Raw genomic sequence first — 17,548 nt, forward strand, 5'->3', positions numbered from 1 at the left:
TCTAATGACTGCAGGATGTGTGCTTTCAAAAGTATGACATACAGGTGAAAAACTATGCAGTATGCAAGCACAGTAAGTTCTATGTTCGGTTATTTTAAGTCGTGTGTGTTGAGATTCTTATGGGAAGTTTACAGCATACACCAGTTTTTTTTTTCCCCACGGTACAAAACATGATTCGGTCTGAATTGTCACAAGTCTTGTACAATGATAAGGTTATTAAAAGGGTACATACAGTGGTTTGATCCGTTCCAGTGCTGCGTCCGGATAGCCGTACTGTACGGGTGGTGCGCGCCAGACACCAAACCCTTTTCCTGAAGCAAACATCCACGGTTCTGGTTATAATAATCCATCATTAAAAACGGGTTAGCGGCGTGGTTCAATCCCACCACATCCACGCTCTCGTACATGTTTGTTTGTTTTTTTGTTTTGTTTTAATTAACAACAACAAAAAATACCAAGAAAATCCTCAAAAAGGTAAAATAAAGTTCGTCAGTGACGGAAGTTAGAGAGTTTTTTTTTTGTTTTTTTTTTTTTTTACAAAGACCCAGCAAAGTTAGCTAGTAGTAGTCAATCATTCTCTAGTTTACGAGGTAGTGTTCTGGCCGATGCTTCTATGGTCTTTTATAAAAGTATAAAAATAAGCTTTTTTTTTTTTTTTTCAGAGACAGGTAGCTGACGGTGGTATCGGCACAGGGGTAAATTTTAACCCAGTAAATTCCACCACATCATTGTCCGACAGCAGCCGGAGAAGTTCATCACCAAACGAGAGAAATATTTATCAAAAATAAATTCTTGCGCATGTGTCACTTCAAGACCCCTGTTAAGGCTCGCTGGATTACAAGATTTCACAACTCCGAAGCTTGATTGAGACGTGTCTGTGTTTCAAAAAATAAACCCCCCACGTTAAGACAATAAAATCCTTTATGTTTCCGGCGACAAATATCTAGATCTTCCACCTTCTTCCTCGACTTCTTATAGGCTGTAAAAATGTAAATCCACGATAAATGCAACTGCGAAAACTTGCAACTCGAAAAGGGCAACTGTGAGAAGGTTGCACGAAGTTGTTCTCTTAAAAAAAAAAAACACAACACACTCACAAGCATAACATAATATTTATAATAATAATAACAATAATAATAATAATCAATTGACTGGAGCGTCTTCAGCTCCAATACGACCGAATTGCCTTGTGTTGTAATGTACTGTCACAGTGCAGTGTCAGTAACCCAATTCTCCTCGGGCGACGGTGTTGCATTTAATCCGCAGCACAAGTAATAATATAATCAAATAACGCTGCAACTTTCTTCCAAAAATCCCGTTGGTTGCTGATGGTGTGCGACGTGTCCGTGTTGTTGTCTGCAGTAGCTGCTGTTTCTGAAGCGGTACTTCGCCTCCGCCGCTCACTATAATCTCTGTGCCAACGCCGCTCTGCAGTTTGTGACGAACTGCAGCAGCTGTAGTTTAAACCCCCCCTCCCCTTTCTCTTTTTCTCTCTCTCTCTCTCTCTCACCACTCGCTCCGCCGCCAACCCACAGCGGTAGAGAGGTGTAGGGGGCGGTGATAACGTTTACATGCGAAATCGAAGGCTTTTCTTTTATAAAACACACCATTTTAGCCATTTAAAATACCCTCGCCTGCGTGTTTTTTTTTAATTAAATTTATATGCAACATATCACACATTTGTGGAGATTAGTTTTTATTAGTATAGATCTTTTAATCTACGCCCCCCCCCCCCCCTGCAACTCGTTAACGCCCCCTCTCTCTATCAGTGACGTAGTTGCGCCCGTTCCCATTCCTCTTGCTCCTTTTCCCAGGATTTTTTTACTCTTCTCCCTCTTTTTTTCCTCTCAGTCTAATTTGCCTAATAGTATGCGTCTGAACTTTAAGTGAACCCGCCCAAGCAGGCCGCCTCACCTCCAAATGACCCACTCGGATTCTCTCTCGCGCTCCTCCGTGTCTCTCCCGTGACATCACACATACGTCGCCTCAGCATCAGCATCTCATAATCACACACTTCTGCGTGCAAGATATAGTGCTACAGTAACCTCTCTGTGTGTGTGTGTGTGTGTGTGTGTGTGTGTGTGTGTGTGTGTGTGTGTGTGTGTAGTCAGGCGGAAGAGATAATTCCCCCCCCCCCCCCCCCCCCACATAGCATTCCACAGCTGCGATGCCATGCAAAATAAAAATGGCAATGCACGAAGATCAATTGTAATGTCTGCTTCTAGATTTTCTGTCTAAAACTGCTGCAGAATGAGCTGTGTGGAATATGCAGCTTCATACTGTTCCAGGCAATGGTTTTAAATTTAGTTCACAAAAAAAAACCACAAACAAAAATCAGTGAAACCAATGCAATACAATTTTCTAGAGAACTCAGTCCTGATGATTTGAGGACCAGCCAGGTAATCACAGGACGCTACACTGTATCTCTTTCAGGGATGGAGTTCAGCTTTCATATACAAGTGAATATAATACAGTTAAATGCATCTTTATTTAGGTCTCACCCTTATAAAACGTTACCACAGTAGTTTTGCAGTTCCCCCTCTCAGGCTTTCCCCATGGTTATACTGTGCATGTATCATGCTTTACCAGACCCCCCTGTGCTTTACAATGCTTCCCTATGCTTTATCAGACCTCTCTGTGCTTTACAATGCTTCCCTATGCTTTACCAGACCTCCCTATGCTTTACAATGCTTCCCTGTGCTTTACAATGCTTCCCTATGCTTTACTAGACCTCCCTGTGCTTTACAATGCTTCCCTATGCTTTACCAGACCTCTGTGCTTTACAATGCTTCCCTATGCTTTACCAGACCTCTCTGTGCTTTACAATGCTTCCCTATGCTTTACCAGACCTCTGTGCTTTACAATGCTTCCCTATGCTTTACCAGACCTCTCTGTGCTTTACAATGCTTCCCTGTGCTTTACAATGCTTGACCATGCTTTCACTGTGCTTTACTACACTTTGCTGTGTGTTTACTGTGGGACACTTTTAGAAGGGGATTAGCACTTTCTCATGATCATGAGATTTAAATATAAATGTATCTACAGTATATATAAATACAGTGCATGTATTCTTTATCATTGTGTTCTTTATTAAGTAGATGTTTCCTCTCCCGTATTTCATGCCAGATACCTCTGCACTGGGGGGCATCATTGAGAAACCCTTTGAATAGGCTGTAAATCCCAGTTTGAGGGTGGCTGTGGAATGAGCTGGGTGATAAATCTGGCACTTTAGATGGAAATTCCCACACAGACACAGCCTCAGCACAAAGACCCGCGTGCTAGCACCTGACTGTGAGGTGAAGGACGTGCTCCGAGGTGTCAGAGACAAGGATCTCCCACACAGCTAGGATTCAACACAAACCTCAACCGTTTTCTTTTGTATAATAATTAGGCTGTACACTGGAGCAGAATAGGGATCTGGCAGCCAGCTAATTCAATACAGTCTAGTGTAGAAAACGCAGCGCTGTACTGGAGATCTGAGAGCCAGCTAATTCAATACAGTCTAGTGTAGAGAACTCAGTGCTGTACTGAGGATCTGAGAGCCAGCTAATTCAATACAGTCTAGTGTAGAGAACTCAGTGCTGTACTGGGGATCTGAGAGCCAGCTAATTCAATACAGTCTAGTGTAGAGAACTCAGTGCTGTACTGAGGATCTGAGAGCCAGCTAATTCAATACAGTCTAGTGTAGAGAACTCAGTGCTGTACTGGGGATCTGAGAGCCAGCTAATTCAATACAGTCTAGTGTAGAGAACTCAGTTTTGTACTGGATATCTGAGAGCCAGCTAATTCAATACAGTCTAGTGTAGAAAACGCAGCGCTGCTGGCAGCTTCAGCACAGGAGCGAAAGACTCTGATCAATGCCAGCCTGGAGCTGGTAAAAGAACAAACTTGGGGACCTCTTCGCTGTTAGGATCAGCACCTACGCACTACAGGGAGTGCGGGGGATCAAAACAATTAAGAGGCATGCAGCCTGCCTGCCTACCTGCCAGCCAGCCAGCTAGTCTATGTGTGTGTTTGTGTGTGAGACAGGCATTTATTATACTACTAGAGTTACTGTCATTTTCCTTGAAGAGCCAGTCCCCTATGACCCCCTACCCTCTCTGTGTGCTTTACAAAGGCCTATTCAAGACAGGAGCGGCTGTTTTGAAATGAAAGGAGAGAGTAGGTGTTATTTATAGCCATGTTCCAGTGTGTTTCAATTGGAATAGGCTTGGTATAGTCAGCTTGCCGTTGTTATATAACACAGATAACGAGGGCAGCTTGCAGCACTGGATGAGAGGCGGAGGAGGAGAGAGACAGATTTTTTTTTTTTTTTTTTTTTAAATCACAGAAGTGAAACTGCAGTTCTGTAAAGCCCCTAGCAATACTATTAAAAACAGACTAGCGCTTTTCATTTTATGTTTTTTTTTTTTTGTTTGCTCCGTGGCTGATTCCTCCTGCTCTGCTCTGCCCTGTCCCAGATCAGGAGATTAAGAAAGACATCCCAGGCCAGGGATGTGAGACTGTGCAGAGCTCAGACTGTGTCTGCTGCAGATCTGCTGGGCTGACAGCAAGCTCTCCACCACCATTCAGCACACCATGGAAATACACATCTTTACTGCAAGCAATATATTATTATTATTATAATAATAATTATTAATTAATTAATTAATTAATTAATTAATTAATTAATTAATTAATTAATTAATTATTTAGGGGGCGCTTTTATCCAAAACGACTTATTCATCAACTTTGCATCACAACTGCTGTTGCAGAATCACTTCCAATGGGACCTTGTTTGTTTTACGTCGCATCCGAAGGACGGAGCACAAGGAGGTGAAGTGACTTAACTGAGTCTGGCTGAGCCAGGATTTGAACTGGGAACCTCCTGGTACAAGACCTTTTTTAAACCACTGGAGCACCAAGCCTTGTATTCTTTACGCTCATGTGTAGGTACTGACAAAAAAACACCCTCCTATAATGTACTCCATGCTACGTGATCACACTTTCCTAGCTGACACTTTCATAAACAAACCGCTCTTTCTGGAAGCACAGCTACTATAGCAAAACACATGCAAAATAAAGACATGGAGAGTCAACCAAGGAACGGGCAGAACTCTGAGACAACACACTTCATACCAATCATAGACTGGCGTTGTTTACATATTATTCAATTGCTTACATGTATAAAAACTAACCACGTGTTTCTGTTAATGCAAAAACATGATTCTGTTTACTGTATACATTATACCAAATGTAAAAATGATATTAAAAAATATATAAAACAATAGAAGTAATAATGAGCAATAATGGATTTTTGCTTTAGCTGTTGTTTTTGCTTAACAGAAAAAGGGGTGCAAAGTTAGCAGACCGGTGAATGCTTTGTGAATATTGCTCAAAGTGGCTGAAATGACAGCATCACATCCTGCTGGCTCCTGTCACAATCGCAGAAACTTCAAACAAAGTGTTTGACTCGTTTTCTATTCATCAGGTACTTACACTAAGGCTACAATTGTAAAACCCAGCAGGACTTGGGTTTATTGGCACGCTTCCTTTTTTATTTTATTTTTTTATTGCCAAGTTTTATACGTTAAATAAAACCAAAAACCCAATAACTACAACGGCGAAGGCAGCAAGCCAAAACATTTGTCTACTGGACAAGAAGTTTCTGTGGTTTTAATCTGGGGCTTTATGAGCGATTCTTGAAAGCCGTGGGGATGTTTTATACGTTCCTCTCAACAACAGTCCCGTCTCGCTGTGCTGTGCTGAGAGCTTCAGTGGGTTGTGCTGTAACTTGCCACCACTTGCTCAGAAATCTCACCGAATAAAAAAAAAAAAAAAAAAAAAAAAGAAAGGCTTTTTTGTCTTGGTAATTTAATATCCTGGTTTCAGTAAGAGAAATAATAAAATAGGAAGAGATCACGAAGATGACTCTGGTTGTATCGTCGTTCTTCTTTATAAAAGGACACCCACAGAACCCGCATGAATGGGAATGTAGGCCTAGATTTCATTTTTAAAAACCCTTTGCATACATGTACTGTATGAAAGCAGACAGGTTCCTGGTGTTTGTTGGCTTGTGTTTTAATATACAACACAACTTTGCATCTTTTCTACTCCTATTGTCTAGTTGGGCAATGCTTTACCTTACACACACCCACACACAAAACTGACACGGCACAAAACTGGATCCTCTTCTTACCAAAAAAACTGTTTAACTTGTAGTTTATTGAGCAGAAAAATACACATATCGACCCAAGGTGAGAAATGTGATTCAGGTTACAGCAAACCAATAATTTTTGTTCAAGGGTGGCCTAAAGATGAAAGTTGAAGTGTGTGTGTGTGTGTGTGTGTGTGAATTCCTCTATTGTTTTATATTTGGTATCACGTTTCGTTCAGCAGCCTTCTCACTTGCTGATCCAGGTAACTCTGCCCCAGGCAATGCTAGTAATTCGCTGTAATTTGCTCCTGTGATTCTCTGGCATGGGTTCCTCCCCGTGGCTCTTAAGAATATAACAATTGGCAAAATCGCTCAGCTAATCCTGCTAATACTGTCCCTGCAGAATGAAGGTCCCGCGGTGCACTGTGATCACTTAATCCAGGTACAGCGCTGCTCCCTGCCGGAAACCACAGCCAGGCCAGCGCGACTCTGCTGCAATGCGCTGGGCAGACCCAGGATTGTAACTCTGTGTAAAACACCTGGAACACAGTCACTGCTTTAAAGCATATTCACTTTGAACTTTCATACTACTGTACAATAATCAAACAACTAACTCTTTAACCCTGGGTGATCTGGAAAAATGCTGGGGCCAGTCTGGGCTCTTCTACTATCCCATAAAGTCTTTACCATGTTACTTTAGTTTTAGTCCTGTTCTAAAAATGATCCCTTCAGAATGATTTAAAAGTACACAGCAACTGCAAACCTCAACACTCTCTTACTTTGGAACCTCCCACTCAAGCTGTTCCCTGAAGCCATCGCAAGGCAAGATCACTTTGAAGATGAGATATGGGGGGGTGCGTGCGTGCGTGCTTGTGGGTTTATATATGTGTGTCACGTTGTGGCTCTATCAGTGTGTGTGTGTGTGAGTTTACTCTCGTAACCCAGGGGTGCTCCCCGTGGAGCAACGTGAAATTTAAAAATGTGCAAAGCCAGTTCAAATGCTAATGGAGCATCAGAAATCCCCTGCTTAGCCAGCAGGTTTAGGAACAAAAGTCCTTTGGAGAGGCAGTGGCAGCAGCAGCTTGCAGGGTTTGAACATGACAAATGCTGGAGTGGCCGGCTCCTATTGTGAGGCGGGGCAGGGCTGTGCGCCTATTCATCCGGGGGGGGGGGGGGGGGGTGCAGCCCGGGAGGGGGTCCTGCAATGGATAACTGGTCCCAATGCTGGCAAACAACAACACAGCCCGGCTCAGCACACATACCAGGAGCCCAGCAATGGGTCTCCATTGACATTTCAAAAGGACTGGAGCAGCTACCCCCACCTCCTCCTGCCTGTTAATATGGCGCTCTTTGCTTTCTAGTACAACAACAGGAATAAAGTAAGTTCTGCATCTTTTTTTGTGATTCTGATATTTCAAACTGTGAAAGTCAGGCAAGAAGGTCTACGGTCCAAAAGTAAAAAAAAAAAAACGTGAGATGGCTGTTATGAAAATAAAAAGGGCAATATATTTTCAAAGTGTTCTAGGACAAAATTGCTACAAATGTCACAAAACCGAGAACAAAGTGTCCCGTAAGAGACCCTGAATTGTATCACTTAGCTGTTTAATTGTAGTTTTGAAACTGGGCTTGATTTTTACACAGCTGTAACTCAGGAGTTAATTAAAGAAGCCTGTTTATGAATAAAATCGACTTTGACATTCCTGTAACTGTTCTGGATTACTGGCGGTTTCATTAAACGACATGAATAGTCTCTTAAAATACAAACAGACTTTGGAAAAAAAAAAAATCTTAAAAACATCACACGAGTTAAAGTTTACAAGTCTAACTCATGTTAAACTTGTAAACAAAGCTGAAGTCTTTGCAAATCTGCAGCTGTCTGTCTGGGTTATCTTCTATAATGTGTGAATATATTTCAGTTTTTTACAGAATTGTCTTTCTTTATATTCAGTTGTTATGTGTTAGTTCTGTCTGTAGCACATTGTAAAAGAGATATTCTATGTGAACAGGGAGAGGAGTTGAGAGGTGAAATCTCAATGAAGAGATCATTTATTAGATAAATGAATCCATCTGTGGGGTACTCAGAACTCTCAATCGTCACCCTGAGCCTGCACCCAGCCCTTTGAAGAGCGGGCTGGAATCATCAGCATTCACCCCCTCGTTATTAATCATTAACGCAGCTGTATATCAAAAGGGTTGTTCTCCCCTGATCACAAACAGAGATCTCCACTGCGGGGGGCGCTCTGTATGATCGAACTTACAACACTTTAACATTATAAAGGTTTCACACAGTAAAAATGTAGCAAACTGTAATAAAGCACAGTGAAAGCATGGTAAAGCATGATAAAGCATGGTAAAGCACAGACAGATCTGGTTAAGAATATTAAAAAACATGGCAAAAAAACTATTTTCCCCATAGTAAAAGCATAGCAAAATGTAATAAAGCACAGTGAAAGCATGGAAAAGCACAGGCAAGCATTGTAAAGCACAGAGAGGTATGGTAAAGCATAAGCAAGCATTGTAAAGCACAGAGAGGTCTGGTAAAGCATAAGCAAGCATTGTAAAGCACAGAGAGGTCTGGTAAAGCATAGGGAAGCATTGTAAAGCATAGTGAAGCACAGAGAGGTGTGGTAAAGCAAAGGGAAGCATTGTGAAGCACAGAGAGGTCTGGTAAAACAGATTTAAAAAAACGTGGCAAACCAGGGTAAATGATGGTAAATGCATATTATGACCATTGGAAAAGCATGGGGGTAAAAGTGCATGGGATTCACTGCTTGGTGAACTCCAGCTCAGCTGAGCCCCTCAGCACATTAAAAGAGTCTGGCAATATTTAACCAGGAGAGATGCATCATCAATCTGGCACTCACTCTTCCCTTTCACACACACACAGCCCTGCAATTGTAATTCCCTATTCACTTCTACCCCTCCGAGATTCTCAATATTTCAGCTTTTGTTCAACACAAACAAACCTCCCCCTGCCCCTCTTCTTCCCTCAGCTCCCAATCACACTCCCCTAGTCAACATAGTATATACACACTATGCAACAAAATCTCACTCGCACACTCTCACACACACACACACACACACACTCTCTCTCCCCCTCCTTCCTCCCCTATTCCCTACAGACTCGTCGACTCAAAAAGAAATCATTTATCCAGCTCATCCCAGCGTTCAGACTCTTTTTAAAACACTTGCTCTTCTCTCTCTCCTTTCCCAGCACCAACCTCCTTTCTGACAGGATGATAAAAGACTGTTTTGTTTTTCACTCTCTTTTAGAGGGCAGGCAATGTTAGCTGGAAGAAGCCGCTGTAGAGAAACTGAACTGCACAGTGTAAGCGGCAGGCTTTTCATCCACGGAGCATAGGCAAGCACTGTAAAGCAAAGTGAGGCAGAGTATGATCATAATGTAGTGGCGGTAGGAGCTCTTGCCCTCACCACAGTACATATTGCAGTCCCCGTCCCCCCCCCCGCTTTACCATGTCTTCTAATATGCTTTATAATACCACTCTATGCTTTGCAATGCTTTAACAGGTTTTCACTGTGCTTTAGTACACTTTGCTGTGTTTTTACTGTGGGAAACTTTTCATAAAGGGTTAGTTTACCATGGTTTGTTTACTATGCATTACTAGACCGCTCTGTGCTTTACCATGCTTTCGCTGTGCTTTACTACACTTTGCTATGCTTTACACAGCTCTCTCCTCTCTCTCTCTCGCTCGTTTCCTCTGTCCTCGCCCTCCCTCCCTCTCTTTCCTTCTGTTCTCTCTCTATTATTTTCTAACACTCTGAGACGACAGGCTGTTTAAACCAACAGCAGCCCTCAGCCCCTCGCAGCCAGCAAGGATTAAATTAGGCCTGTCACTGAAACTGGCACTCCAGAGAGGAACCGCAAGCCTCCTGGAGCAGAGCAGAGCGAGAGAGAGAGCATGAGAGCGAGAGAGAGAGAGAGCGAGAGAGAGAGAGAGCGCGAGAGACACACACAGACACTCAGCAGAGCATTTACAATGGTATGCTGCCATAAACTTTTAGAAGGGGATGCTTAATTTCCTTCCCATTACTGCACTGTGCATTAACCAGGGGATTCAGAAACTGTAAATTGTGCAAGGGGCTGGTTCATTGTATTTTCAACATACTTCACTTTGCTGTGCTTTTACCATGCGATGCTGCAGTAAACTTGATGATCGTTACCTTCACAGTGGTGCTTTCCTGTGCTTTGAACAAGGAGCAGCACAATAAACTACTGTGAGAAGAGGCTGGACGCATTAACATGTGCAGGTATCAATCACATTGTTTGTGTGTGTGTGTGTGTGTTGTAAAATCATAGCAAAGTGTAATAAAGCACAGAGAGGTCTGGTAAAGCATAGGGAAGCATTGTAAAGCACAGATAGGTCTGGTAAAGCATAGGGAAGCATTGTAAAGCACAGAGAGGTCTGGTAAAGCATAGGGAAGCATTGTAAAACTGAAAAATTGCTGTGCAAATTTACTGTGGTAAACTCTTATTAGGTTTCATAGTAGAAAAGGAGTGTGGATAGGGGGGGTAGATTTTTTTTACCAAACTTATTTTAGTATTACTACAGTACATCCCCCACCACCAGTCTGACAGTAAACAGCAATGACAGGCAGAGCCACTTACAGTTCAGAGGGTCAGCTGCCAAGAATTTACAGAAGCTGAGGCAGGGGAGAGGAGGGGGGTCCACAGTGCAGCTTGCTTGGGCAGACACAGGTGCAGAGGCAAACACACCAATACACCCCTGCAACAGGGATGGAAGTAAGACTCCCGTTGCACAGCAGTTTGATTCATTCCTGGTTTTACTATGAGTTTAATAAGGTACACATGAGCTTGCTACCTGTGCATACTAGCTAATCGTAAGCTTGTAGCAAAACCTGGAATAGGTGAAACTGCAGTGCAATATAACGGTGAAATCTGGGGCGTCCCTCTAACCACATTGCATTGGACTGCCCTTTTCTTGCAGCTAATGTACTTATCCTTATTTCAAGCAGAACAGATCCTCACAGCAGATTATTCCAAGCAGTTCATTTGTAAGCTAACCTTGCCATTGCCAGCGCACACTGTGGAGGGCTCAGCTCCGAAAAATATATATCTTTAGAATTTACCGCCTCCTGTGCTCAGGACCTCATGTGTGTTAACAGCAGGAGGTCCAGGGCTGCACAATCCCAGTGGAGTCACTTTGCGTTTGATGTCTGATGGAATAAATAAAGACCTGCATGCACAAACTTACCCAAACTGCTGTTGGCTTCTAACACAAGAGAATATACAAACAGACATCTTTCATTTCTACTCTGGAAATGAAAATAAGGTTAAGCCCCCCTTAGCTCGCATGATGTTCATTTTAAACCAAAATGGAAGAAATACAATAAAAAAAAGGAACTAAAAAGAAAGTTTGCACAGGTTTCACCCCGATCTAAAAATATTAAAAAAAATAATAAAATAAAGGGGGACCCCACTCTGTCTGTTGTCCCCCCACCCCCACCGTAACCCTTTATATCCTGGAGGAAAGTCGGAGACAGTGTCATAAAAGTAACTGAACTCTGTTCTGCCCCAGGTGTAACACCCACCTATGTCTGCTTCGCTCTGTTTAGTTTAAAGAAGGGACTTGGGTTAACTTTATCTAACAGAACAGAAAGTTTTTAATAAAACAGAGAACAGAAGGCAGGAAGCAATTTTTTTTTTTTTTTTTTTTTTAAAGAACCGCAGAATACAAAATGTTCCACTTGAGTGTAACCTCTGAAATAATAAAGGCTCTAAATGTCAAAAGGTTTATAACGCTAAAGGAAAACAAATGTGAATTTAATTGGAAGTCCTGTTGCTTGCAGTGATTGGAAGCTTCATCAATTAGGCTACAGCGTACTGCAAATCGAATGCTGTGTGTGCGCAAATCAAAGTGAAATTTGTAAATAAATTGTTATTTTATAAGGAGAAGAATCCAGAGGGGACTGGGGAAGCACACAGGGGGAGGTCAGGACTAGGAACTGGGAGTGGGAGATTCCGATATTAGTCCAGTGTGCAGTGAGATCCAGAGACCAAAGGGTTAAGGCCGCTGGCCCCTCTTGCTGCCTTTCACAGAGTTAGTCTGCTTTATATGTGCAATTCACATCCCTGTGTTTTATTGCTGTGCTCTTAAACTAGCACAGCCTCTTTGTGTCCCTGTCAGAGAGCGGGGGGCTCATATCCTGCACAGCACACCGTAAACTATGAGACAAAGAGCCGCAAAAAAGGACAGGTCCCTGCCAGTGTGAGGTGAAAGAAGCTCAGAGAACGCAGTGACAAACACGGGTTCTCCTTACTTTTCATATAGCGAGAGGCTAAAGCGAGAGGCTAAACCCAGCTTAGTTCAGCAAACCATGCTGAGGCAAAATGCTACCGTTAATTATGTGTATTACTACTCATGGTATACCACTGTAAAGGCTTAAGGGTAGGCTCATAGACTGGACTGGCTCAAACTGCTCTGCAATAGGAGTACTATTCTTCTTCTCATTATTAAGCTCACAGAATGCATGTAAAACCTGGTCTGAATCACACTGCTCTGCAATGGTCTCACTCCCGCAGCCCATGAATGAGTTAAGCTCCCTGTGTGCTCCCAGCTCTCGGATCGCGTGCACTACCCCGTAATGGAATGACTCACAAGCCTCTCGGGATGTGTGAATTAAGGTCTTCATTTAGATCTCATTTTCACAGAATGCCCCTTCTGCTTTTTTCAAAGCACTGGGATCGCACATCCTCTCTGCAGGCAGCCGGCATTGGGCTTTGCGCTTGACACCTCTGCTGTTTTTTAAAGGTTTGGACGACTCTTTCCCTGGCCTGTCGTCAGCACCGTTTGTGAAGGCTGAGGAAGCCCACACGCCGCTCTACAGCAGCCCACAGGCGGCACGAAGCAGAGACCAGACGGTGCTCTTTATACTGGTCATTCTTCCATAGGGGTTTACGCTGTATATACAACATACAATGTGCTTGTGTTACTTAAATTCTAGCAATAGATTGTATTGCACCCTATGCATTTATCACAGTTTACTGTGCTTTTACACTTTTATGAGGGTTAGTTTACCATGGTTTGCTTTTTAATATGCTTTACCATACCTCCCTGTGCTTTACAATGCTTGTCTATGCTTTGCCATGCGTTGACTGTGCTTGCCTATGCTTTGCCATGCTTTCACTGTGCTCTATTACGCTTTGCTGTGCTTTTACTTTGGGACACTTTTAGAAGCCCCAGTGCTGAGCCTGCAGCAATACAGTGTGAACAGGCAGGGCTGTCCCCCTTTGGTGAACGAAGTCAGAGACTAATGTGTTATTTTAATCTACTCTGCAGCCTGCCGGCATTCATTATTTAGAGTGTTAGTGAATGGAGATGCGAGAGAGAGAAGCTAGGAGGGGATAGGATACTATTGCAATGCCTCTATCCTGCAGTACCCCAGCGGCTCATCTAGGGAGCAAGGTTAATACTGATAGTTCAGGGAATACATTGCTTGTCAAGCCTGTGCTTTGAGGACTAGCTCCTGTATGAAAGCATGGCCTGTCTGTAGTCTACTCTGTCGAATCCCAGTGTTTATATTTTCTCATGCAAAATCAACTGCATTCAGAGACCGCTCGTACATAACATAACGTGTGCCGTTGGGTCGCTCTACAACACAAGCTGGCATGATAAGAAACCAAGAGGCATTTTCAAAACACTTACTATGGTCTTTAATTTATTTATTTGTTTTTAAAAAGGAGGAAATCCCACTGTAATGTTTAAATAATTGGAGAAACAAAAAAAACAAGTTCATTAACAACGGGACTAAACTGTTTGAAAATATACCCTGATCTTAAAAAATGTACATTAAAATATTGTAGACACGGACTGTATATATATATATATATATATAATATATATATATATATATATATATATATATATATATATATATATATATATATATATATTATAGCTGAAGTAGTGACAGATTAAATCTACCAAAATAAAAATCTGCAACGTTTCAGCCTCCATTTAAAGCTGCTGTGATAAGCTGGTGAAGATCAAGGACAATTGTGACCTTGAGTGTGGTGGAAATCCAGCTGTGTCTTTCAGCTCCCAATGCTATACTTTACACATACTGTACGAACACATCCTGATACAAACCACCTCCCAGAACCCCCTTCATTTCTCTAACCCGATTTAAAAACATTTTATATTGAAAACAGTGAATTAGTAAAGAGTCCTTGTGCAGGAGAATACAGGACTTTTACAATATACTGTCAATACAGACTCACAGTGAATTAACCAGATTGGTGAATTACCAAATGGTGGACCATCAAGGTAGCACAGTATATGCACACACTACACACACACACCGTATCATACGAGACGTATTTTTTTAAGCCCCTGTCATTCCTAATTCAATATTTCAGCTAAAACAGGGTTTGAAGTCGGTAAGGTCCCGGGAGACACACAGCATATAAATAATTTCCGTGAGTCGAGTTAAGCGTGTTTGAAATGACAGCGCTGTTCCCTCGTGTCACTTTTACTTAGCCCTTTAAGGGAAGCGTGTTGTGTGTGCGCGCGTGTGTTTGTCAGTGTGCTGGCTGGCTGGTGAGATTTCTCACATTCCCAGGCTCGGGAACATGAAGCTTGGAACGCTAATGGGAATGGAAAGAGGGAGCCGGAGTCAGAGAGAGGGTACATTCAACACAGCCTTCGGGATCTCACATTAGCATCAGCATCGCTCGGAGAGTGCTGTGATGTAAAACTATACTGTACAGAGAGGCCCTGTGGGCATGCGGGCTCGTTTACACAGACACAGACGAGGTCGAATGGAATGACCTCAACGGACCACTTTAGCTAATGGAGCCTGATTTATAATATTAACATCACTAAATACAAGCACAATAAAGAGATTCCAGTAGCAGGTTAACAAGTTACATTGCATCTAATGTATGTTTGTCAGTGTTAGGTGGCTGCCTCTAATGTAGTTGAGTGTGTATTTCTAGCACACTTTTTGCTGTGTCAGGCCCGCGAGTGAAGTGAGCTGCATCTGTCATACAAAGACTGCAAGAGAAAGTAAACTCTCATTAGGAGGTAGCCACCAAACACTCAGTAAATCTAAATAAATAAACCAGTAAAAAACACAAAATTAGCATGTTGTTTATATAGAACCTGGGAAGACTTTGGGTTTGATATGGCAAAGTTGCCTCAAACAGGGTCTTCCAGTCTCCTGGAACAAGGTTTCAAGCCACTGTTCCTGAAAAAGTGTCTTCGTGTTCCCTCCTCAGCTTTATAGACACCCTACACATGATGTATTTTTATTACAGTATTTATAAAAATCAGGCGGTTCCTGCCGATCACTGGTGACGGCATGTTTCACTACTGCAGAGCGCTAACGAGAGTCCAGACTGTGTGAGAGAAGGACGCTCTGCTCCCCGCTCTCCCCTGGTGTGCATGTTCTTCAGGGGGGTGACTGGTAGTCGATTTCCCTTGCCCCTGTCAGTGCAGCACCTTCACACTCGGCTCTGAGGTGTCTCTATGAAGAGGTCAGGGCTGCCCAGGGCGAGGACACAGACAGCGCGCTGTCACCTTCCCAGAGAGAGAATCAACGACACTGTTAACACCACGCGGCACAAAAACTACAGCTTCCAGCCCCTGGCTTTATCAGAACACTGCTGTCCCTGCAGCCAGGTTAACAATCTATGGATCAATGAAACAGCCAATCAATAAAAATAAGAAACTTTTTTTTCCCCTCCCAGGGCAACTTCATCCAGAACTATTAAAACAAACAATCAAAAGTGCAACATTTAGAAATATTAAAACTATTCAAATGTGAAATGTGTCTCCCCCATTTAAGAGGGGAGGCGCACATCAATTCCTTGCTTCCGAGTCATGCTGCGCTGTATGAAGTCCTCCCACCCTCAGAGGGCAACCTGCTAAACCCCTACTCGCCTCGCTCCCTCCCTCCTCTCACGATTACTCTTAGTGATACACACTGACTGTCTGCCATTAAATCAAGTCCCAGTCTGACAGCGGCCCCATTAACGGCGGTTCACTAAAGGAAGTGACATGATCAGCTCCCAACGACGCAGACAGGCCGTGCTCCACCCCCTCACGCTAATCCAGCTGTGCTGCGGTCCCTGCTTGACTGATGGCTTCATTACTTTAATGAATGAAAGCCGAGACGTCGACACGCGAGGACAGCTGTGCTCCTAGTCCTGGTATTGCAGAGAGGTGTGGAGCCTGTCCGCACTGACAGGTTAATGCAATTAACTAGTCAGCAGGGGCAGGCCAGTACGTACAAATGGGATTAGGCACATACATATATCACACACTTTGTATGTATGCATGTATACATTTAAACAGAATGACTGGTGGGGGGGACATTTATTAACGCTTTTATCCCACTCATCTTTACTTACTAAAAACTTGGTAAATGTATACAAAAGTGACACACACACACACACACACAATGTGTTCTTTAATTCACATATTTATTTATTTATATATATATATATATATATATATATATATATATATATATATATATATATATATATATAAAACATTTCCACACAAGGGTGCTAGTAACAAGATAATTCAAAATATTTCAGAAAGAATCCAACAGGGGAATCAGAAAGTATTTTGCTAATTGAAAGAATGCTTCTTGAAATAGTCTAAAATAAGAAACTGCAAGACATGGGGCTGCAATAAGCAAGGCATTCTGAATGAACGCAGGATTAGGGGACCGCATCTGGACTCGTCCACTTTATCAGGACCACCTGCCAATAAAGAGCACTTTTTCAATCCTTTACTTGACAAGCTGGTTACATTGTGGAGACTTAAAGGCTTACATCCCTTTCCTCTCAACTCTCTCCCACTCCCTCACTTCCCCTCTCATGTCTTCTTGAGAGAGAAAAAAAAATAAAAAAAACACATGGAAACAATTTGCGTCTTATTGTAAAATCAGTCCAGAAAAAAAAAAACAAATCGTGTTGGTTTCATTTTTCAATCGAATAAATCATTACCTTACAGAAAATACATTCTACACTTTAATGGCTTCCCCTCGGCCATTTGAAGTCGTTTAAGAAACAACGAGGACTTTGAAGTGTGGTTCGGGGGGGTGGGGGATACCCAGGAAGAACGCCGGGGGCTGTGTGGGGAAACTTTTATTACGATGACATTTCATTCCCACTGAATCCTAGAGCTGAGATCTGAAAGCAAGAGCCTGTGTCGAAATGCTTTTCATCCACATCCTCAAACACTCAATCAAAACTAGGAGGTACAACTAGTCAAGCGGACACGTGTTTTTGGGCAGCATGCTAAAACAAGACCCTGACATTGATGCGACACAGCCATCTTAAAGTTATCAGATGCGACACAGCCATCTTAAAGTTATCAGATGCGACACAGCCATCTTAAAGTTATCAGATGAGACACA

General features: G+C 42.6%; 1 protein-coding gene across 8 annotated transcripts in view; it reads right to left on the bottom strand.

The window, feature by feature from the left end:
- LOC117433414 (retinoic acid receptor alpha-A) overlaps positions 1-17,548 on the bottom strand; it is a 101,405-nt gene that overhangs the window by 33,944 nt on the left and 49,913 nt on the right. The window contains exon 1 of one of the 8 annotated variants that reach the window (XM_034055659.3): positions 233-1,639. The exons of 6 other annotated variants lie outside the window; for them this stretch is intronic. In XM_034055659.3, coding sequence (XP_033911550.2) covers positions 233-407 — 175 coding nt within the window. In that variant the 5' untranslated portion in view covers positions 408-1,639. Of the gene's footprint in view, positions 1-232; positions 1,640-17,548 lie in introns of those variants that run through there. One more of the 8 variants, XM_034055661.2, reaches the window with a different exon arrangement.

The sequence above is a fragment of the Acipenser ruthenus genome, chromosome 33, assembly GCF_902713425.1.
Source record: "Acipenser ruthenus chromosome 33, fAciRut3.2 maternal haplotype, whole genome shotgun sequence".
In the NCBI taxonomy this organism is placed as follows: Eukaryota; Metazoa; Chordata; class Actinopteri; order Acipenseriformes; family Acipenseridae; genus Acipenser; species Acipenser ruthenus.